The sequence below is a fragment of the Schistocerca serialis genome, chromosome 4 (assembly GCF_023864345.2).
Source record: "Schistocerca serialis cubense isolate TAMUIC-IGC-003099 chromosome 4, iqSchSeri2.2, whole genome shotgun sequence".
Classification (NCBI taxonomy): domain Eukaryota; kingdom Metazoa; phylum Arthropoda; class Insecta; order Orthoptera; family Acrididae; genus Schistocerca; species Schistocerca serialis.
The window spans coordinates 634,286,779-634,311,421 of record NC_064641.1 but is presented as its reverse complement, the minus strand read 5'-3'; the positions used below and the strand labels follow the sequence as shown (position 1 = coordinate 634,311,421).

Sequence of the window (24,643 nt, the reverse complement as noted above, 5' to 3'; positions counted from 1 at the left end):
CTTGGCTTCCTTATGTACTTCTCTGTGAAAGTCATTTCTGTGTCTTGTTGGATAGTCACGGAGCTCATTGTTTAAAGCAGAAACTTGGGGGGGGGGGGGAGGGGGGGGTTGATTTCAAATTCCAGATAGTTTCATAGATACACATAATGGAAGAGTCATGATTTTAAATTCCTTAAAAATTTACCTACAAGGATTCCTAGATGCAGCCCTCTTTTTTTTATTCTTATTGCTTGTTTCTGAATAGTAAACGAGCTTGCCACCAGACTCAAATTACCTCAAAATAAGACATCATATTGCAATAGACTATACATAAATGCCTAATAGATACACATTACTGTTTGTTCACTGCAGCAATTTTTAAGAATTCCAAATACATAGCAGAATTTATTTAACTTTTTATTGAACACTTCTATATGTTTACCCCACTTTACACACTTATCTAATCAAATTCATAAAAGTTTCATATTTGGAGTTTGTAGTATCTTCTATTTAGGTAACTTCATAATTAAATTAGGTTATGCTTTATGATCTTCCATATGTAGCTGAAATTCATCAATAATGTTTTTTTCTCATTTGCAAATGAATAGTTATCCTTAAACCATGTACTTGCTTCTTCTGCTGTTTTTTCCATTTTTTGTGCAAGTCAATCTAATTCTCAGCTTTAGTAAACAGACTAGTATCATTAGCAGAAAGTTCAGCATCAGCTTGTGTTAAATAGCTTGGCAAGTCATTTATGATCATCAAGCATAACAGGTGTCCCAGCATCAAACCTAGGGGTACTCCATAAATAACTTTCTTATATCCAGAAAAGTATGAGCTTCATTCGAGAACTATTTCTATTTTCTGGTATCTGTCATATAAATATGATTTAAACCTCATGTGAACAGTACCATTGATTCAAAAGCAGCTGAGCTTTTTGAGCAATAGTTGATGTTTAAAATATAGAATGCCTTGGATAAATCTGAAAATACTACATAATTTGATTCATTATGATCTACGAAATTTAAGGCAAGTTTTTGAAAAGTACATATTTGCTTCATTCATTTTATTCTTTCTGAGGCCATTTTGTCATTGATAAATATTGCACCTTCGATCAGGAAAGCAGAGGGTCTTTCATACATTACTCTTTCTATAATTTTTGAGAAACAGGACAAGATTGATAGGGTCTGTAGTTTTTTATATAATAGTTTTATAATTGAGACCTTAAGTTCTCTATGGAAAGTACCAGTGGTGAAAGAAGCATTAATCGTATCTACAAGCAGAGTAGCAATATGTTTTCTGTGTTTAATTGTTGTATCTGGAATGCCATCAGTGTAACAGGAAAATTTATTTTTAGTTTGCTGATTGCATTGACTACCTCTTCTACTATTACAGGATACAAAAACATTGTCTTGGGCTGTGTAGAGAAGTTGTGATTAATCTTTGTATGACTTTGAGTTTTTACAAGATTTTGTATTACACCTATATAATGATAACTGAATATATTGGCAATATGTAAAGAACTGTTTATAGTTTTGTCCTCAGTTTTAATAACAATGTTGTTGTTTCTTACCTTACTTTTGTCTATGTTTGTATTGGTCACTATAAAAACTGATTTCATTTTTTTTTTGTTGGGCTTGTTTCTACTGATAAATGAATCGTTGTTTAACATTTTTGCAGCAGTAATGGGTTTCTTATACAGTTTCCTGTAAGAGTTGACATACTGTTTCAGATCTTAATTTTGCCTTGCTAATTTACTAATTTCGTCACTTTGAGGATTTTATAGTCCTCTGTGTTATCCAGATAGTAACTCTGCTTTTTTACTTACCTTTTCTTAAGAGGGAATGCGTTTTCATAGTTAAGTTTGCAACAAGTTGAAGATGACTCGAACTCCTTATGTAGATTGTCATGTTTATCCAAATCTCAGTTTTGAGTTTTTAACAATGAATTAGAAATCCTAATGCTTCCCTCATTAACACATCTCCTATAGATTTCAATTTGAAAAATAGCCAAAACATGCTATAGATGTTGACTAGTAGCAGTCATTAGTCGCGAAACCTAAAAACTATATTGTCATTCGTCCCAAGACCAAAGCGAACTTCCCTCCTCTCTCCCCCCAGGATCAAACCTCGGCCCACGGTTACTCGGTTACTCTTTTGTGTTGTGCGTGGTACCCATATAATTTTGAAATGTTGGTCGAGTGTATGCTTCCAACTGAGCAAGTTAGACGTATTTTCTATTTGAATACGACAGTTGTATTGCTGAACGGTTTTTCCGTGGACACTGGTTCAATATTCTATTGGCATAATGTCGCGTTGAATGGTTCATGTTTTGGGTCGACAAAATATTTCCTGTATTTAGGCATAAAATAATTCCGTGGGAGTATGTACCTCATTTAATATAACGGTTAGTGTTTTAATGTGATAGAACAAAAATCTGGCACCACGCCAACAAGTTACTAGCCCAGGACACAACAACAACGAAAAAAGAAGATACACTTATTTCTCTCCAGTGCCTGAAAATGCAGGACCATTCGTCATTGGTGCTGAATAAATGCTGCTGCTATCTCTGAGTCAAAGCTACTTATCAAGGCTGGTGGGTACAGGAAAACAGTGTTTGACGTTTGTGAAGTGTGTGATATATCGCAAGTGTTCGTAGCGTGTCTTAATTTGGAAAACCTGTTTGACACTTCATCTAGCACAGCTGAATAAGGAAATGCACTTCTAAAAAATAGCAGTAGGACATCTGTTGAAGAGATATCATTTGTGGTGTGTATAAATATTAGTACGTCTGAAATGCGCACTGACAAGAGCTATATCATTATTATTCCTGCTTTCTTGTTTATGATAACACAGTTTTAATGTTACGTTCCAGCAAAAGATTGAAAGCTGTGTAAAGTCTTCATCTGACATCACGCAAAACCGGATAATTTATGTAATCACCCTGTATAAAAATTGACTGCGCAAAGTGTAGGGCGATGCACATTAAGCGATGTATATATTATTTTTTTGTGTCACTTTTGACTGTGGCTGTTCATTAGCTGCGGAGATACCAACACACAACTGTTGATATAGTAGTTCATTACACCTCAACATCTCACGTAGATACACATTTGAGGCGTACAGGCAACACAATTAAATAGGGGTAAATTACCTAGACTATGTAGAATGCCAAAATTTTCAGGTAGAACGTGTGTGCCACGGGAAGTTGTCAAAGGCTCAGTAGTCCTCGTGCTAGCTAAGTTCAAGGTTGACAAGAACGAGATTGCAAGGCTGTCGTGTTTAGAATGTTTCCTACCAGCAGCTGCTTAGATTTATGGATGGATAATTCACTGTGATGAGTTAACCCGCGTAGTTTTACAAACATTGATTCTTCATTTTCAAGAGACCAGATTCATCAAGAGTTAGTATCAAAGGAATATTTGTTTACATTCTCGAGATGAAACATTACATAATAACCTGTTTGCAGGCATTGCCATATCCTTGTGCGACAATTTTTAATTAACCCAAAAATATAATAATAATTATTTTTAAAATCATACAGTGCTTAAAGTTTAATTTTTAGTCAGTAACCTTGTTTGTATTGATTGTTTTTTATTTTTTTTTGGGGGGGGGGGGGGGGGGGGGGAGAGCATCATAGCACAAAGACAATCAGTATGCAGTTTTCAATTTTGAGTATGTCTGATCGAAGTTATAAATGTATTAAAGATGTGTGGAATATTAAATAAGAGTTTACAAGCTAATGGTCTTACAGCAATAATTTAATCCATCTTCTGAATGCTATGAAGTTGTTTTGATGAGAATCTTTGTCACTGGTTCAGTAAGTAACAAAATATGATTACAGTTAATGTGCAAATAGGCTACTTAGAAGCAATGACTTCTAAAATGTTAAATGCATTTATTTAATAGTCATTGGATTAAATACATTTATTAATGAATTTAAAATGATACATGAGAAGAATTATTAAGATTGTGAATAATATATATCTTAAAAGCTAATAAAAATTGTACTGAGGAAGATTGTGATTGTGACAGTTATCTTTATCTTACAAACTGATATCAGCATTATCAGTTCAGAGAATTCTTTTATTCTATAAATTGAGTTTCTGCAACCAGATATACACTCTTACGTATACATCTTTTGATGATGTGGATCAAAGTAGATTGTGGAAATTTATTAAGAATTGAGAGAGAATTCACTTTGTGCATGTTCTCAGTTTTTGTGAGTGTGTGCCTTGAATTTGTTTCCTCCAAACAAGCTGCTGGTTTTGATAAGTAATGCACAAATGGAAATGTACATTTTGCATGAAATGATGATGATTGGAATAAGGACGGTGCTTGTGCAGTAAGCTAGCTTTCATTTTCAAATGCAAGAAGGTGTAAGAGTAGAGGGTTACAAATAGAAATAGTGTACAGAAGCATTTTTCATAATTTGTGTACACTATATGTACATAAAATTCCCACTCCATATGATCAAACCCAGACAATGAATGAATACTCATTCCAAATCGCAATCTCAGCCAGCAAGAGCTCCATATTCTGGTTGCTTAGAGTAGGACTCTAAATTTTGTCTCAAGCTGCACACAGTTACAAAACCTTATGTTAACAGTGTGGGAACTGGAGTCAGGACTTGTGGCGTACTGTATTTCACCTGAAAGAGATAAGAGAATGTTAACTGATGGCCACTACTTGCAGTTGTTAAGGGAGGCAGTCTTGCATCTTCATTTTAGACAGAGTACACTCTGGCGTTTGGAGGCATGGTATTGCGAAGAAAACTTCATGAATTGAGAATACTGGGGTGCCTTCTTGTAGTCTTTCCTGAGTATATGCTCTCTTCATTTTAGAATTGGAGACCTACTACCTAAGTGATTCTTCCAAGAGAATGGCACCTCCAAGGAAGTGTACTTACTGTTAAACTTTTCATCATCACAATCAACAGTTTTACATATACAGTAAGGAGCATAATCAAATAGTCCTATTTGTGCAGATTTATAATAGTCATGCTTCCTAGGAGTAGTCCGTCCAATATGCTCCAAGTGATGATGATTGGAATGATGATGTGCGGAAAGTCCGCTTTTGTTCTTAAATGTAAGAAAGGTTTATTGAAGGTAAAGGATACAAGTAGAATAGCACACAGGAACAATTTTCATAAACATAAAATTCCCCAAACCACTCATTAGGGATTTGGTCATTGTGTAATACAGATGGTTTTAATTTATATTGCAACTTTAATTTTTGTAACAAAATGTGTCGTGAACGGAGACATCAGGCTATGCCATGGGTAAATCTTGTTTCCTCGACCTTTATTTTGCATTGACATTTGTTGGCTTTGTCAACTTCAAATCAAATTCAGACATTACAATCTGACCTAAATCTTGGGCCAATCTACAGATCAACCTTTCACTGCATCCAGAGTTTTTGCTTTCACATTCAGTGGCTACACAAACTTACAGCCAAACTTCGAAAATGGGCACCAAGGGTGATGACACAGCAGCCATTAACATTGTGCCACTGGTCAGAGCCAACGGCTATTGTTAAATATTCCTCTTAACCCAATATTGCGAATTTCGCAGCCGTATGACTCTCTAACATGTACATTTCTGAACAATATAAATCCTTGTTGATGATGATTAGTTTGATTTTACCAGAATCTTTACATTTTATTGTGGCAGGCATGTAGTTAAGAAAATACAGTAGTCAGACAATTTAGTTGAATTCAGTCTTGTATATTATGTGTTAGGCCTAGTGCTTTGTTGGTAAAGACTGTTATAGACAATTCATTATTTGTTACAGCTTTCTATGCACACACTGAAATAATTGGTTTTGTGGGTCATTACTTGTAACCGATATTATGTTCTAAAAACAAAGATTCTGTAACTTACCAAACAAAAGTGTTGGTACGTTGATAGAGACAAAAAACACACACACACAAATTTCAAGCTTTCTCAACCCACGGTTGCTTCGTCAGCAAAGAGGGAAAGATGAAAGGATGTGGGTTTTAAGGGAGAGGGTAAGGAGTCATTCCAATCCCAGGAGCGGAATGACTTACCTTCTTTCCGCTCCTGGGATTGGAATGACTCCTTACCCTCTCCCTTAAAACCCACATCCTTTCATCTTTCCCTCTCCTTCCCTCTTTGCTGATGAAGCAACCGTGGGTTGAGAAAGCTTGAAATTTGTGTGTGTGTTTTTTGTCTCTATCAATGTACCAACGCTTTTGTTTGGTAATTTACAGAATCTTTGTTTTTAGATATATTTTTCCCACGTGGAATGTTTCCCTCTATTATATTCGTATCGATATTATGTTCTTTTTGATATAGTTATGATAATGTTTATTTTTGTGTAAGGTCACCACGTTTTTCTCTCTTGGAAATAGTTACTTCAGAAATGTCATAACAGGGATGTGGTGCTCTGCCATCCTATAAAAGAATATTGGTCTAATAACTTAGTTTTTGAATTTTTAAAGCAGTTCGATGTTTACTGCTATAGAAGAAATTGATTATTATTATTATTCATAACAAATCTTGAATTGAGTACACAATACACAGGTTTCAATGTATCTATAATCTGTATTTCTCCCACTAGCTTGCACATATACCAAACTTTGCTGAGATGATTTGTTGTTATTCCAATATGATTTCACTACCACAAATGGCTGGTTGCAGTATTTCCTACAGCTGCAGTGTTGTCTTACCAAAATGGTAAAATTATTTCAGTGTGAGTTTTCTAGATAGGTTCGTCAGTAACATGCAGTTCAAGGAACTAGGTTTCTCTTATTATACTTACACTATTTCTACGAAAGAACATGTTACCACCCAGGGGGCCCACAGTCCTTTTGTGAGTACGTGTGTGGCGCACACACGGCTCCGAACTATTGCAGTCTCCTCTCCTTTCCAGGCTGCATTACCATCCCTGTTCCCCTCCCTCCCTCCATATCCTTGCTCCTTTGTCCCTGCCCCCCTCTTTTCCCTCTTAGTGAACTTCTTTGTCGGCCTGGCTATCCTCCTGGCTTTGTTTTGGTCTGCGCTATTGTTTAGTTTGCTGTTTCCATTTCCTTTTTGGTCCCCTTGGTGGTTTGACCTCCATTTCCAAAATTTTCCATTCAGTGTGAGCCACTTGGGGATGAACTCCCTACCTAGCTTCCATGGTGCAGGTTCCTCTCCCCCTCCCCTCCCCTTTCCCTTTGCACCCTGGCCCCCCTCCTGGTAGCCAGTCTGTGTGGTGGGGCTGTTAAGTACCCACTTGGCTGAGAACCTTTAAACCACAGGGATCACACTACTAGTACCTGAGCTGTTAACACTTCGTGTATGCCCAGGAGTCTATGCTCATCACTTTGGGGCACAAGAACTCCCAGCAATGGCCACCGTGCCAGACGGCTGCTGCTGTGGCCGGGTGGCGCCCATGGGGCGCGCCGCTGATCGGAGTGGGTGGTACTAGGGTGGACACCTTGTGCATGAAGCGACAAAATCTTCACCATCCTGGCCATTCTATGGTTGTCTATAAGAGTGGTAGCAGACGTGACACTCCTTCTGCCACCCCGTGGGAGGAGGGTCAAGCTCGCCGGCTTGGGTTGAGCCTTTCCCTCTGTACCTGGTTTGTACCAGGACGGATGGCAGAAGTTTTGCGATGACGAAGCCTTTGTTTTTCGTGCAGACAATTGAAGATAAGTATGGCGAAGTGGAATCGATGAGTAAAATCTGGTCTGGTGCTTTGCTCATAAAGACATCTGGTGCTGCCCAATCTAATGCACTGCATGCTTGTGACCGTCTTGGTGACGTCCCAGTCTCCATCACGCCCCACCAATCTTTGAACTCGGTACAGGGCATTATTATCCACCGAGATCTTCTCCAAATTGACGAGGAGCTCCATGCTAACCCTGAGCGACAAGGGGTTCGTTTTATCCACCGTGTGCAACGAGGCCCTCCAAACAATCTCACCACTATGGGCACCTTTATCCTGGCCTTCGAGGGGGATGTCCTCCCAGAGAAGGTCAAGGTCATGGTGTATCAATGTGACGTAAAACCTTATATTCCCAACACCAATGAGATGCTATAAATGCTTACGGTTTGGACATACTTCTTCCCACTGCACCACTGATCCTCTCTACGGTGATTGTGGGCACCCGCTCCATGAGAAGAATGCCTATGCTCCCCCACCAGTGTGTGTGTAAATTGTCATGGACAGCATTCTCCACGCTCGCCTGCATGCCCAGTGTTTGTGAAAGAAAGGATTCAGGAGTACAAAACCTTGGATCAGCTCACCTACACTGAGACTCGACGAAAGTATGACTGGCTCCATCCAATGTCTATGACTCCTACTTTTGCTTCAGTTACGTACATTCCACCTCCTCTTCCCAGCCCCACCCCATTTGCCCCATGCCTTCAACCTCCTCCTCCCTCTTGCGCTCTCCCTCCCCCTCCCTGTCAGTACCCATACCCACCCCTTCAGGTGCTGCTCTGCTCCCCCTCCCCCGCCGGATAAGCACCGCCCTCCTTCAACGGCCGCCGATACTGGAGCTCCCTCCCGGGACTCCTCTTTCCGGCACTCCCCTAAGAGGCAATTTGCTGCTCCACATCAGCAGCGTGATCTGCAGCCGGTGGTCACCAAGATTGCCCGGTGTAATTCCGTGCCCATCCTCACTGAAGTCTGCCCTTCTCTTCCTTCCCAAGAGAAGAAGCAGAAACGCAAGAACAAGGGCAAGGCCCCTCTGGTACCCTCTGAGGTGCAGCCTTCCTCTCCTCCAGTCAATGAACCAACAGAGTCTGACCCCACCTATATGGATATTACCCCATCCTTATCGGTGACAGATGGCAACTCGGCAGGGTGACCGACTCTGGTCCGTTCGCTTCCTATTTGGACTCCGGCTTGAGAATCCTCCAGTGGAATTGTAATGGATATTTGCTTCACCTTCCAGAGTTGCAGCCCCTTCTTTCATTCTACTCTGCCGCTTGTATTGCGCTCCAGGAGATCCATTTTGTCAATTCTTACTCACCCACCCTTCGTGGGTTCCAGGGTTTCTGTTGGAACCGAATTGGCCCCTTGCAGGCTTCTGGTGGTGTTTGCACCTTGGTCCACAAGGACATTGTTGGTAAATGGGTTCCCCTCTATACCACTCCGGAAGCCATTGTTGTCAGGGTCCATCTGGCTACTCCAATCACAATCTGTAATCTCTAACTCCCACCTGACAGGCCGCCCACATCCATTGCCCTAACCACCCTTCAAGAACTCCCTTCTCCCTTCCTGCTACTAGGGGACTTAAATGCCGACAACCCTCTTTGGGGTAGTCATATGACTACTGCCCTGGGCAGGACAGTTGAAGCTATTCGGGCAGGGCTTGACCTCTGTTTACTGAACACAGGTGCTCCCACACACTTTAGTTTGGCGGACAGCACTTTCTCTACCATTGACCTCTCCATCTGCAGTCCCGGCCTTCTTCCCTCCATTCAGTGGGGTGTCCATGAAGAGTTATGTGACAGCAACCATTGCCTGATTGTTTTGACCTTCCTTCAGTGTCTCTTGTTCTGCCACCCTCCCAAGTGGGCCATCTCTAAGGCTGATTTGGGTGCCTTCTCCTCTGCTCCCATCCCCCCCTGTATTGCCACATGACAATGTTGATGAATCTACACAGACATTGACTGCTGCCATCCTTTCAGCAGCTTTTTCAGCAATCCCTTCTTCCTCAGGTTCTCCCTTCCGGAAGACGGTCCTTTGGTGGTCTCCGGAAATTGCTGCAGTCATAAGAGACTGCTGCTGTGCTCTTAAACACTTCAAGCGGCACCCTTCTACTGCTCTTCTTCTGGTCTTTAAACGACTCCTCACCCGAGCCCACTACCTAATCAAATTTCAGAAACTGATTTTCTGCGGATGATATGTAGCTGCCATAGGACCACACACCCCCTCTTCACAAGACAGGGTGAAACTCAGGCGAATTTTTAGCCACCGTCTGTCCACCGGAGTTGCAGGAATTTCTGTGCATGGTGTTGTACTTACCAATCCAGACTTTCTAGCAGAAGATTTCGCTCAACACTTCGCTCAAGCTTCAGCATCAGCTCAGTATCCACCTACGTTCCTTCTCCTGAAAGAGCACTCAGAACGACTGCCTTTGTCTTTTGTTTCTTGTTGCTCGGAGCCGTATAATTCCCCAGTCAGCAAGTGGGAATTTGCCAGCGTCCTCGCCCTTTGTCCCGACATGGCTCCTGGACTGGATCGGATACCTAACCAAATGCTCCAACACTTATCGGTGGCTGGCCACCATTGTATACTGACCCTCTTCAACCGTCCGTGGAGTGAGGGAGTCTTTGATACCCAGTGGCAGGAAAACATTATTGTTCTGGTGTTGAAGCCAGGGAAACACCTCTTCAGTTGGATAGCTACCATCCAATTAGCCTCCCCCCCTGTGGGTTCGGGGGTTAGAATAGGCCCGCGGTATTCCTGCCTGTCGTAAGAGGCGACTAAAAGGAGTCTCACATGTTTCGGCCTTATGTGATGGTCCCCTCTCGGGTTTGACCTCCATCTTTCTAAATTTATCCGAAGAGCGAGCCAATTGGGGAAGGGCGCCTTACATGGTGCACTGTATCCGTCGTGCAATTAGACCTTTAGCCGTCTTTCTCGTCGTTGCAATGGTGTCCCGCTCGTTTTCGATCTCTTGGGCGATTACCACGCTGCACTCTGCAGTGTTTCTTTTAACTGCGACGACGACCTTGGACATTTTTGCACCTAAGATCCAGCACGGTAGCCAGCCCGTTGTGGTGGGGCCGCCATATACCCTCTTGGTTGTAGCCCCCTGACAACACAGGGATCGCTCTACTGATGCCTGCGCCGTTAACTCCCCACGTATGCCAAGGAGTAGATGCCCATCTCCTTGGGGCATCAGGACTCCCGGCAATGGCCGTCCTGCCAGGTGGCTATTGCTGCGGCTGGGTGGCGCCCGTGGGGAGGGCCCTTGGTCGGAGTAGGTGGCATCAGGGCGGATGACCCGCAATGAAGCGTGGTACATCATCTCTCGCTGGCGGCCAGCCGCCAGCAGTCTCTAAGCGTTCTCGGGCTCAATTTAATGCTGAAAAGTACAATCCGAAAACGTTCCCCTCTCTGGCCACGCCGTGGGAGGAGTGTAAGTCTCAGGATGGCAGTAGTAGTTATTCGCCCCGATTCTTAGTTTGTACGAGAGCTGATGGGCAGTCTTTTCTCTCCACAAAGCCTCAGTTCTTCGTCGAGCATTTAGAGGACAAGTTTGGGGAGGTGGAGGACTTGTCAAAAATGCGCTCTGGATCGGTCCTGATCCAAACGGCATCCTCTGCCCAGTCACGACGGTTACTTGCTTGTGACAAGTTGGGGGATGTTGCTGTTACGATCACACCGCATAAGAGTTTAAATATGGTCCAGGGAGTTATTTACCATAAGGACCTTCTTTTGCAGTCTGATGCCGAGCTGCGCGCCAACTTAGAGCGCAGAGGTGTACATTTCGTCCGGCGCGTTCATCGGGGTCCGAAGGAAAATCAGATAGCTACCGGTGCCTTCATCTTGGCCTTCGAGGGTGATACGTTACCGGAAAAGGTCAAGGTGATGGTCTACCGATGTGACGTCAGGCCCTATATTCCTCCCCCGATGCGGTGCTTGAAGTGCTTTAAGTTTGGCCATATGTCTTCCCGCTGCACTTCCAGCCTCACATGTCGAGATTGCGGACGCCCGTCTCATCCCGATACTCCATGTGCCCCGCCTCCCATCTGCGTCAACTGCGGGGAGCACCATTCACCTTGCTCGCCAGACTGCAAAGTCTTTCAGAAAGAGCGTAAAATCATGGAATATAAGACCCTGGACCGGCTGACCTATACTGAGGCCAAGAGGAAATATGACAGACTCCATCCTGTGAGAATGACATCTTCTTATGCAGCTGCTACAACACCTGTGCTAGCCCCATCAGTTTCGAGACTTCCAGCCAGCTCGATAAGCAGTAAGACTCCTCCTGCCCCCTTGCCAGTGGGGGGCTCTACCCACCGGGTTGCTCCTGCGCCACCTACCTCAGGGGCAACACCATCCCCCCCCATCAGGGACGTCCGTCCCTGCTTCTAAGCCGGAGAAGTGTCCAACTTCTTCGGCTTCTCACGCTCGCATGGGGTCCCTCGGGTCCCTCCCTTCCCAGGTTTCCACCAGTGGGAAGGCTGACGACCGACAGTGGCGTAAGTGCCTGCAATCAGCTGGTCGACGGGCTTCGCGATCCTCCTCAGTCCCGGAGACTGAATCGGTGAAGCCCTCCCAGCCAGTTAAACCCAAGGAGCAGCGTGAGAAATCAAAGAAGAAGAGCTCTAAGCTCAAGGAACTCGCGGTGGCAGCCACCCCACCGCCACCTTCCAGATCTGCGTCTGAGGACGAGGTGGAGATCCTGGCGTCCGCTGAGGACCTCGATCTCGCTGGTCCCTCAGACGCCATGGATAGCACTAGCACGGGTGCTCAATCGGAGGCAGCAGGTGACCCAGCGGCGTAATCTGCCTTCCCAGTCCCGTCACGCCTTTGTCCGCCATGGACACTACCATCCTCCAGTGGAACTGCAGCGGTTTCTTCCACCATTTAGCTGAGCTCCGCCAACTTCTCAGCCTTCGCCCTTTCTTCTGCATTGCTCTCCAGGAAACTTGGTTTCCAGCGATGCGAACCCCCGCCCTCCGTGGCTATCGGGGTTATTATAAGAACCGAGCAGCTTATGAAAGGGTGTCTGGTGGCGTCTGCATATATGTCCTTCACACTCTGCACAGCGAGTCTGTCCCTCTCCAGACGCCTTTAGAGGCTGTCGCTGTATGCGTGTGGACGCCACAGGCTGTTACCGTCTGCAGTCTTTACATTCCACCGGATGGTGATGTCTCGCAGCCTGTCCTGGCTGCACTGGTCGCCCAATTGCCGCCACCTTTCTTGCTATTGGGCGACTTCAACGCCCATAACCCTCTGTGGGGTGGGTCAGAGGCCACAGGTCGGGGCGCCATCGTTGAGCATTTATTGTCGCAGCTCGATCTCTCGCTGTTAAATGATGGTGCCTTCACACACTTCAGTGTGGCGCATGGCACCTACTCCGCCATTGACCTTTCCATCTGTAGCCATAGCCTCTTACCATCTGTCCAATGGAGTGTGCATGACGACCTGTGTGGTAGTGACCACTTTCCGATCTTTCTGTCACTACCACAGCGTCACTCTTCTGGGCGCCCTAGCAGATGGGCTATGAATAAGGCTGACTGGGATTTGTTCTCCTCCACTGCCGCTTTTGAGCCTCTCTCTACTGATGACATTGATGCGGTGGTTCAATCGGTCACCACCGGCATCGTTACTGCCACCGAATCTGCCATTCCCCGTTCTTCTGGGTCTCCTCGGCGGAAGGCTGTGCCTTGGTGGTCGCCTGAGATCGCTGAAGCGATTAAAGATCGCCGGCGGGTGCTCCAGCGTCACAAGCGACATCCCTCCTTAGCGCACCTTATCGCCTTCAAACGGCTGCGTGCGCGGGCCCGCCTCCTTATCCGCCAAGGCAAGGAGGAGTGCTGGGAGCGGTATGTGTCCACCATTGGCCTCCATGTCACTCCCTCGCAGGTCTGGGCCAAGATTCGACGCGTCTACGGCTATCGGACCCCTGCCAGCGTCCCTGCGCTCTCACTGAATGGAGCCGTGTGTACTGACTCCGACGTCATTGCAAATCGCTTAGCAGAGCATTTTGCTATGAGTTCCACTTCTGCGAATTACCCCCAGGCCTTCCGCTCCATTAAAGAGCGGCTGGAACGTCGGAGCCTTTCGTTTCGCACCAACCACCCGGAATCTTACAATGCTCCATTCAGTGAGTGGGAATTTCGCAGTGCCCTAGCTGCTTGCCCTGATACCGCTCCTGGGCCAGATGGCATCCACTGTCAGATGCTGAAACACCTTTCAGTGGACTGCCAGCGGCGCCTTCTCGATCTTTACAACCGTCTTTGGGTCGAGGGGGAGTTTCCGTCACAGTGGCGGGAAGGCATTGTCATCCCCGTTTTGAAACCTGGAAAGACCCCTCTGGAGGTGGACAGCTACCGTCCCATTAGCCTCACCAACGTTCTTTGCAAGTTGCTTGAACGGATGGTGAGCCGGCGCTTGCATTGGGTACTGGAGTCTCGGGGCCTTTTGGCTCCGTCTCAGGGTGGGTTCCGTAGAGGCCGCTCCGCCACCGACAATCTGGTGAGCCTGGAGTCGGCCATCCGTACTGCTTTTGCCCACCGTCAGCACCTGGTCGCTGTCTTTTTCGACATGCGGAAGGCGTACGATACGACATGGCGTCATCACATTCTTTCTACGCTTCATGGATGGGGTCTTCGGGGTCCTCTGCCGATTTTTATCCGCAATTTTCTGTCGTGTCGTACCTTCCGCGTGCAAGTCGCGGCCTCGTATAGTTCCTCCCACGTCCAGGAGAACGGTGTGCCATAGGGCTCTGTTTTAAGTGTCTGTCTGTTTTTAATAGCCATTAACGGGCTTGCTGCGGCCGTGGGAAATTCTGTCTCCGCTTCCCTGTATGCTGACGACTTCTGCCTTTACTACAGCTCTACTGGCATTGCAGCTGTTGAACGTCAGCTACAGGGCGCTGTCCGTAAGGCGCAGTCTTGGGCTGTAGCGCGTGGGTTTCAGTTTTCGGCAGCCAAGACCCGCGTTATGCATTTCTGCCGGCGCCGAACAGTCCATCCTGAGCCGCGGCTTTATCTTGCCGACGAACTTCTTGCTGTGGTGGAGACCCACAGGTTTTTGGGGGTGGTTTTCGATGCACGGTTGACTTGGCTGCCTCATCTCCGGCAGCTTAAACAGACGTGTTGGCGGCATCTAAACGCTCTGAGATGCTTGAGCCACACCCGCTGGGGCGCCGACCGCTCTACCCTGTTGCGGCTCTACCAGGCGTTAATCCAGTCCCGTCTGGATTATGGGAGCCTGGCTTATGGCTCAGCATCCCCATCTGCGTTACGGGTGCTGGACCCAATTCTCCACAGTGGGATACGCCTTGCCACTGGTGCTTTCCGCACCAGCCCTGTGGACAGCGTACTAGTGGAGGCAGGTGTACCTCCACTGCGGGTACGACGCCCACAATTACTGGCTGCTTATGCTGCCCATGTTTTTAGTTTGCCCGGGCATCCAAATTACCGTGTCCTGTTCCCGCAGTCGGTCGTCCATCTGCCGGACCGTCGGCCCCGGTCGGGTTGTCCGATCGCCGTACGCGTCAAGGAGCTTCTCTGCAGGTTTGGGTTTTTCCCTGTTCCGCCTCCTTTCCAGGCGCCTCTGCGTACACCCCCGTGGTGTGTTCCTCGCCCTTGCCTTCGGCTCGACTTGGCACAGGGCTCGAAGGACTCGGTCCCTCCAGAGGCCTTCCGCCGCCACTTTTATTCCATCCTTGCCACATATCAGGGCTCTGGAATTGTTTACACCGACGGTTCGATGGTGGCTGGCCGTGTCGGGTATGCGCTAACTCTAGGGGACCATTCCGAACAACGGTCCTTGGCGGCTGGCTGCAGCGTTTACACTGCTGAGCTAGTCGCCATCTTTCGAGCCCTAGAGTATATCCGCTCCTGCTCAGGTGAGTCCTTCGTGATCTGTAGCGATTCCCTGAGCGGTTTACGAGCTCTCGACCAGTGTTTTCCTTGTTCTCGTCTGGTGATGGCTATCCGTGAGTCCCTGCATACTCTTGCGCGTTGCGGCCGCTCTGTGGTCCTTGTGTGGACCCCCGGTCATGTCGGTATCCCGGGCAATGAACATGTTGACCGCCTGGCGAAAGAGGCCACGTGTAAACCATCTCTGGATGTTGGCCTCCCAGAGACTGATTTGCGGGCAGTCCTCCGCCGAAAAGTTTTTGCGCTTTGGGACGCTGAATGGCGCGATCGGATTACACCCAATAAACTCCGTGCCATTAAGGAGGCGACGACTGTGTGGCGGTCATCCCTGCAAGCCAACTGCAGGGACTCCGTCGTCCTTTGTCGGCTCCGCATTGGCCACTCCCGGCTAACACACAGTTATTTACTGCGCCGGGAGGACCCTCCTCTGTGTCGCTGTGGGGCAGCTTTGATAGTGGCCCACATTCTGTTGGCTTGCCCCCTTTTAGCTGTGGTCAGGCAGACATTTGCGCTGCCTGATACGATCCCTGCCCTTTTAACAGATGACTCCACTATGGCTGACTTAGTTTTACGTTTTATTCAGGCAGGGGGATTTTATCATTTAATCTGAGTGTTTCTGTTTTATTTTATTGTTTTGTGTTGATTCTGGCCTTTGGCCTCTGATTTTCAACTGATTTTTTTTTAATGTGTTTCTAAGTGGTTGGCTTTTCCTTTTTTATTTCTATGGTCGGCCAACCACCATCACACTCTGTGTGGTTTAGTTCGTTTTGTCTTGTCTTTGTCTCAGTTTCTCTTGTTCTGTATCGTCTGTGATCTCTTCTGTTCCTCGTTTTTATTCTCTGTGGGTGTTCTTTGTCTTTGGAAAAAGGGACCGATGACCATAGCAGTCTGGTCCCTTTAATCCCCCAAACCAACCAACCAACCAATTAGCCTCACTAACACCCTGTGCAAGCTCCTTGAATGCGTGGGGAGTCAGCGGCTGTTTTGGATCCTTGAATCCCGCACTCTTTTGTCATCGACTCAAAGTGGTTTTCGCTGTGGCCACTCTATGGTGGATAACTTGGCCCACCTGGAGTCCCTCCTTGCAGTCTTCTTTGATCTGCATAAAGCCTCTACACCACCTGGCACCACCACACTTCATGAATGGGGCCTTTGTAGCGCTCTGCCCGTTTTTATCCATAACTTACTTTCTTGTTGCTCTTTTTGGGTCCAAGTTGGCTGCTCATACAGCACTCCTCATTGGCAAGAAAATGGGGTTTCACAGGGTTCCGTGCTGAGTGTCCCTCTCTCTCTCATAGCCATTAATGGTCTGATGACAGCTGTTGGGCCGACATTGTCCTGCTCTTTGTATGCTGACGATTTTTGTATCTACGTTGGATCCTCTATAATGGGTGCTGCAGAATGCCATCTACAGGGGGCAATCTGCCGGGTGCTCTCATGCGCTCTCTCCCATGACTTTCAGTTTTCGGCGGCCAAGTCATGTGTTGTGCTCAGTTCTGCCGTCGCCGTACACTCCATCCCCACCCCGAACTGTTCCTCGATGGCTAGCACCTCAAGGTGGTGGACACACATCGCTTCTTGGGTCTGGTCTTCGATGCCCGGTTGACATGGCTCCCTCATCTTCGCCAACTGAAGAGGACGTGCTGGTCCCATCTCAGTGTTCTTAGGTGTCTGTGCAATACCACCTGGGGTGCCGCCTTCTCTGTTCTCCTGAGATTGTATCAAGCATTGGTCCAGTCTCATTTAGACTATGGAAGTCCTGTCTATGGTTCTGCGTCGCCTTCGACGTTGCAGATACTAGATCCCATCCGCCTCTGTGGGGTCTGACTTGCGACTGGTGCCTTCCGGACTATCACCGTACTTAGCCTTCTCGCAGAGGTGGGATTCCACCACTGCGAGCTTTGCACCAACAACAGCTGATATCTTGTGCCCTCCGCATTTGCTGCACCCCAGAGCACCCTAATTATGGTCTCCTTTATCCAGACACGGAGATCATCCTGCCGCAGCGGCGGCCACAATGTGGGCTTACCATGGCTGTCCCCATTCAGTCACTCTTTTCTGAGTTCCAGCTATTCCCTTTACCGCCTCTTTTCTCTGCTCACACACATTACCCCTCCATGGTGCGTCTCTCGGTCTCAGCTCTGTCTTGATCTCTCAATCGATTCAAAGGATTCTGTCCCTCCATTGGCTCTTTGCCACCAGTTCTACTGTCTCCTCGGTTCTTTTCAGGTTTCAGAAGTGATCTATACTGGTGGCTCCATGGTTGCTGGTCGCACTGGTTTTTCTTACACCTATTCTCAATGCACAGAACTTCGTTCCTGGCCAGATGGCTGTAGTGTCTTTACTGCAGAATTGGTAGCCATCTTGCGGGCACTGGACCATATCCGCTCCTGCTCAAGACTATCCTTCACTGTCTGTAGTGACTCATTGAGCGGTTTGCACGCTATCGGCCAGTGCTTCCCCCGTCACTCGTTGGTCATCGCTATCCAGGACTCCCTTTCTCTCCTTGCTCAACGTGGATGCTCGATGGTTTTCATTTGGACCCCATGTGGGGATTCCTGCGAAGAACTTACTGATTGACTGGCTAAATTGGCTACTACCAGGCCATCTCTTGCTATTGGCATTCCGGAAATAGACCTTCGCTCGGCATTACATCTTCAGGTTTTGGGCCTTAAGGATACAGAATGGCACACTCTTTCTTCGCGGAACAAGCTCAGGGCGATTAAGGATTCTACAACTCCATGGTGGTCCTCCTTCCAGGTCTCTCGTAAGGCCTCTGTCGTCCTATGCCGGTTCTGCATCAGCCATACTTGGCTGACTCACGGTTATCTCCTCCGTCGTGAGGACCCCCCTCTCTGTCGTTGTGGATGGATGATGACTGTGGCTCACATCTTACTGGACTGCCCCAACTTAGCCACCCTGCGACACACTTTTAGCCTTCCATACTCGCTACCCCTGTGTTGGCTGACAATGCCTAAGCGGGGGATCTCGATTTACGTTTATTTGTGATGGGGGTTTTTAACACTTTATTTAAAGGAGGGACCTTCTGCCTTATCGATGAGTGGAGGGGCTGGTTTCATTTCATTTGGCTTGCATGGTGCCAGGAATGGCAGTTGCAAGTATTAGTTTCTTTTACATACAGAAAGGAACTGGATTTATGCATGCTGTCACAACTATATTCTCATCAGTCTTTTGCTGCTAACTGATTTGATGCTGCCCACTAATATTGCCTCTGCTATGCCAGCTTCTTCGTATCAGAGTAGCACTTAAGTGTCCTCAGTTATTTTTTGGCTGTATCCCAGTCTCTTGTCTTTCCCTCCATTTTTTTGCCGTCCTAGACTTCTTCTAGTATCATGTAAATTATTCAGTGGTGTCTCAATACGTGTCCTATGATCCTGTCCATTCTTATTGTTATTGGTTTCCACAGATTTGTTTGCTTGCTGATACTATGGAGGACCACCTTATTTCTTATTTTGTCAGTCAACTTAATTTTTAGCATTTCTCCATAGCACCACATCTCCACTACTTTCTCTTCTTTTCCAGTTAACCCATAATCTGTGATTCCCTTTCATACAATGGTCTGCTCTAGATATTCAGTCTCAGAAATGTTTTTCTCTAATTATGAGCTGCGTTATATATTAGTAGACTTCTTTTGATGAGGAATTCTCTCTGCTTCTTACATGCTCTTTGATTTGCCCATGTTGCATTTATTTATTTATTCATTCCCCTAGATAGCAGAATTCCTTCATTTCACCCACTACACAGTCCCCAGTTTTGACATGATTGTTCTTAATGTACTCTATAACACTTTCATCTTTCTTTGGATCACTCCATATTTTTCATTCTGTTAAACATATTCTTTAATTACTCCTCTCTTTCACAGAGGACAGCAATTCCATTGGCAAATTGTGTCATTGATATTGTTTCACTCTGAAATTTAATCCCACTTCTGAGTCACCCTTTTACTTTCTTTGTGGCTTCTTCTAAGTATAGTTTGGACATTAGAGTGGGGAGACTGGATGCCCATCTTATATGCATACAACTATTACAAAGCTCTTTTAAACTCTTGTCTCCACTACAGGATCCCCTGCCTTGGGCTGTTCCAGATCATGTGCCTACCTGCAGGCACAAGTTAGTGGGGGTGGGCAAAAGGCTGACTTGTGGGCGGTCAGACAGGCAGACTGAAGTCTGTGTGACAAGTCTGAACAGACTGTGCACATGCAGGCAGCATTTGCTACGTGGTTAGTGTATGTAACTAATGGTACTGCCTGGTATGTAGCCTACACTAGCTGCGCCTGTCAACAGTCAGAATGTGCCCATGACCTACAGGGCAACATTGAGCACCGTATCCTCTGTATCTCAAAGTTACACACTTTTCTTCTCGTGCCACAGCAGACAGTTTCTCTCCTTCGTAGAAGACCATTGTCTCCTATGTAAGGTTTTCCGTGATTTCCCTAAATCGCTTCAGGCAAATGCCGGGATGGTTCCTTTGAAAGGGCACGGCCGATTTCCTTCCCCATTCTTCCCTCACCCGAGCTTGCGCTCCGTCTCTAATGACCTCGTTGTCGACGGGACGTTAAACACTAATATCCTCCTCCTCCTCCTCCTCCTCTCCTATGTATTTAACAGTGGACTTGCTTTAGACTTTGAATATTAATGCCATCGCTTTTAATTCCTCTGTAAGTTATCGTCAGTTATCTATATGCGTAACCTGTCCTTCCGACTACTTCTTTAACAGCCATTTCTCTTTAGTTTCCTTGTATTTGATATTGATTTAAATTCTAGGTATGTTACATTTAAGTACTCCTTTATTTTAATTTCTTTTATCAAACAGTTTAAGTATTTATTTGGTTACCTACTATTTCCTCACAGTTAAATTTTTGTAACTGTATTTGTCTGTCCAATTTCTGTTATTACTCTTTGTTAGAGATTTCAATTCTTTTTTAACTAAACTCCTTACCGTAGCTCACTTTATCACAGAATTTACAGCCCCAGAGAATTTTGAACACCCTTCATCATTCCTCAATCCTTTAATATCCCACCTTTATACAATATTGCTTCCTGCCAATTATTGTAAACTTGGGATATCATACCTTTCTATCACTTGGCAAGACTGTCAAGTATTATACTGCTTTCCACATCATTTCTAGATCAATCAAGAAATGATTTTTAATAAAAATTTACTCTGTGGACACAACCGTGTTGATCATTGTGTAGGAATGTCACTCAGAATTTTTAGGTATCTGCAATCTGTTTGAAAGGTAGGGCTGAATCAGCAAATCAAATTATCTGAGGTTTATAGTCACAAGAGTTATACTTGACACTTCACCTCTGTGGAGCAGATGAATATTTCTGAAGTGAAAAGAATTTTAGTAAATTACTACCCCTCTGTCAAGAAACAAAACTGACTCAAATGTAAGGCTTTTGTTCTTTAATTGCTTTTTTTGTTACAGGCAAAATGTCAATTCTTTACAGTGTAGTAGCAAGAGGCACAACTGTGCTTGCCAAGTATGCCGCATGTGCTGGAAACTTTGCTGAAGTCACTGAGAAGATCCTGGCAAAAATTTCACCAGAGAACCATAAACTGACTTATTCACATGATGCATACTTGTTTCATTACATATGTGAAGATAGAATCATATACATGTGTATTACAGATGATGTAAGTACATGTTATTTCTAATATGCCATGAATAATTTTACATTAGTTTTGTAGGTGAGAAACATACATTAGATCTATTTCATTTTACTAATGCTGTTTACCTGCCACTGTCTGCAGAGTGCTTAATTTTACACAGTTAACCCATCACTGTCTGCAGAGTGCTTAATTTTAGTGTATCTGTCTTATTGTAATGTTTCTGCAACAACAGGTAGTATTTGTTTCTGCCACAACAGGTAGTATTCATGGGTAGTATGCTAGGAACATTCTATAGCTCGGCTGGTTGAACTGGCAGCACTGGTTTGTGTTGTGCCTCCAGAAGAAAGACATAGAATTATTCAAACACTCATACCACATAAAAGGAAAAAATTGCAAAAAAACTTGAACACAAATGTTTGAAGTACTGTTCCCTTCTCAGTTTAAGTACGCACTTCCTACTTCAATATCCATGCTGTTTGGATTCTATCCCTATTCCCCCTCATAGTCTTGCTATTTTTTGAGCTTTCATCATGTTTAACCTTTCTCTATGTGAAGCAAGTATATGTGGCATAAAAGAGGAAGTCAGATTGCAACACAATTTCCAATGTAAAGAAATAGCACACCATTTGTGTTAAACATTGGAATTCTTCAAAAACAGTTGTTGAAAATTATGAACAAAAATCTAAATGACAAGATTGGTTTTGGCAGTGGACAGACATATGAGAGGAAATGCTATCGTAATCGGCACTCAGCGCTGCCAACAGAAACTGCAGTGTTTAGCTTCACCACACAGTTTTGACACTACAGCTGCTAGGTTTCTGACGTTGGACATGAAGTGTTCCAGACAAATCTGATATGTGATGAAACCAAAAGATGGACGCATTGGGCACCTTTTATTGTGCCGCTTACATGGAGTTACCATTGTTAGCAATGCGGTTATCGCCAAGCGTGAACATGTGGCAGTTTCCTTTAAATTCTTGCTCTAAGTGGGAAAGGCAGGCTGCTAGCTGGCTGATGTATAGAATACGTAATAATAAATCAATACTTAAATATACAGCTCTAAAACTGGCAGTATATTTACAATGTGCAGCCTATATTTTTATAGGCAGATACATTGATATTTTTCTCTGTCAATACAGCGATACGTTTTTTTATATATCGAGAGCCAATAATGATTTTATATCAGACACTCGATATTTTTAAAAATATCAACTCCTACCACTGAATCATGAAGGGAACGCTCCTCTGCGGGCGGACAGTGGAACTTTGGAAGGTGGTGGGTGACTGGACAGATAAGGCACAGAAGTTCTGTTATTGTACAACATTGGAAGAGTAATTATGGTCTGTGAAGACCTCAGAGAGACCCTCTGTGTATTTGGAGAGGGCCTGCTCATTACTACAGATGTGACGGCCACGAGTGACTACACTGTATGGAAGGGACTTCTTGGTATGGAGTGGGTGGTAGGTATTGAAGTGGAGGTGTTGCTGGTGGTTGGTAAGTTTGATATGGACAGAGCTACTGATGTAGCTATCTTTGAGGTGGCTTGTTGGGTTGGGTAGGACTAGGTGAAACAAATGGAGGAGAAGGTTTGAGGTTCTGGACAAATGTGGATAGGGTGTCCTCATGCTCGACCCAGATCACAAAGATGTCATCAGTGAATCTGCACCAGGTGAGGGGTTTGCGATTCTGGGAGTTTAGGAAGGATTTCTGTAGATGGCCCATGAATAGACTGGCACAGGATGGTACCATGCGGGTGCCCACAGTTGTACCCCAGATTTGTTAGAAGGTAATTCCATCAAAGGAGAAGTAACCGTGGATGAGGACGTAGTTGGTCATGGGAACCAGGACAGAGGTTGTTGGATTGGAATACATTTGGAATTGGGAAATAGTGTTCAATTGTGGTAAGGCCCAAATTATGTTCCACTAAAATTTTAAAAGAACAACTTCAAATATGTACCGAAAATTATGAAAAAAATACAATATAAAACAAAAATATCGGCACTTGATAATATTGTCATTTTGATATCGATATATCGGTGGAAAAAATACTGCTGATATATATCAATAGTTTTTGGAAAAAAATGTGATATATTGATACATCGATATTTTACCAACGGCTCTACTCAGTATCACCCAGGGCTGGAGCAGCTGAATTACATTCTCCAGCAGGGTTTAGACCACCTCTCATCATACCCTGAAATGAGAAATGTTCTTCCCACCCCTCCCACAGTGGTATTCCACTGCCCACTGAACCTACACAATATCCTCGTCCATCCCTACACAACCCCTGCTGCCAACACCTTGCCTCATGGCCAGGGTGCGATTTGTGCTTTTACCAGGGGGGGGAGAGAGCAGGGGGAGGGGGATGGGATATGTCTTAGGGGTTTAGTATAATTATACATGTTACTAGCTTGGTCCGTGGTGTTACCCATGGTTAAACAGTTATTTATAAATAGATGTTAACGCCGAAACTCACTATTCACGCATATGCACTATCAGAAAAGCCATCCCTTGTTATATCTTTAAAAGTACATTATAGGTAAAGCTTATTTATAAAATCATCTACATACAGGTATACGCGGGGAATTCAAAAAGTAAAGGCACATTTGTGAAAAGCTGTACTTATTCTGATGATAGAAAACTGAAACATGCATTATTTTTCTACGTAACCTCCCTGGACTTCAATGCAGTTTTCCTGAAGTTTTACGAGTTTTTTTATTTCATCAGAAAATACGTTTATCGGTTGCATCTGTAACCAATTTTGCACCGCAGCAATGACGTCTTCATCACTTTCAAATTTTCTTCCCTGTAGTGCTTCCGTTAAGTGTACAAACATGTGAAAATCGCTTGGAGCCAGGTCTGGACTGTATGGTGGATGTTCCAGCATCTCGAATCTCAACTCCTTTATTGCGTCGGCTGTCCGCTTGGCAGAATGTGGGCGAGCGTTATCTTGCTGCAGGATGACACCTCTTCACAGTTTTCCATGACATTTGGATCTCATTGCAGGTTTTAGTTTCGTACGCAACACATCACATCCACCAAACAATCCAGACCTGGCTCTAAAGCCTCGTTTACGCTGGGGCGACGTCTTGCAACATTGTGGCATGCTACTGAAATGTGGCATGTGTCGTCTTGTCATTTAGTTCTAAATGTTTTCAAATGCTTAACTACTACATAACACTTTTTCAAAATTAATAATCAAACATATTAATAGTATTAATAGTAAACTTTCAGTGTTGGGGGGAATGCAAAATATATAAAAATATAGACTGATTTGATACTTGAGGGGAAGCATAATTTCGTGAGAATATCTCTTAGTTAAAATGACTGTACTTATAACATTTTTTTTTAACTTCATAATTTGAAATTAGCGTAGCCTTAAACATATGTAACAAAATGAAGTTAGGAAGTATCTCCATCTGTACTCTGGAAACCACCG

General features: G+C 45.0%; 1 protein-coding gene across 3 annotated transcripts in view; it reads left to right on the top strand.

Annotated features, from left to right (window-relative positions):
• Positions 1–2,375: 2,375 nt before the first annotated feature.
• LOC126475473 (vesicle-associated membrane protein 7) overlaps positions 2,376–24,643 on the top strand; it is a 43,304-nt gene continuing 21,036 nt past the window's right edge. The window contains exons 1-2 of one of the 3 annotated variants that reach the window (XM_050103363.1): positions 2,376–2,574; positions 21,019–21,227. In XM_050103363.1, coding sequence (XP_049959320.1) covers positions 21,024–21,227 — 204 coding nt within the window. In that variant the 5' untranslated portion in view covers positions 2,376–2,574; positions 21,019–21,023. The other 2 variants (XM_050103361.1, XM_050103362.1) reach the window with 2 other exon arrangements.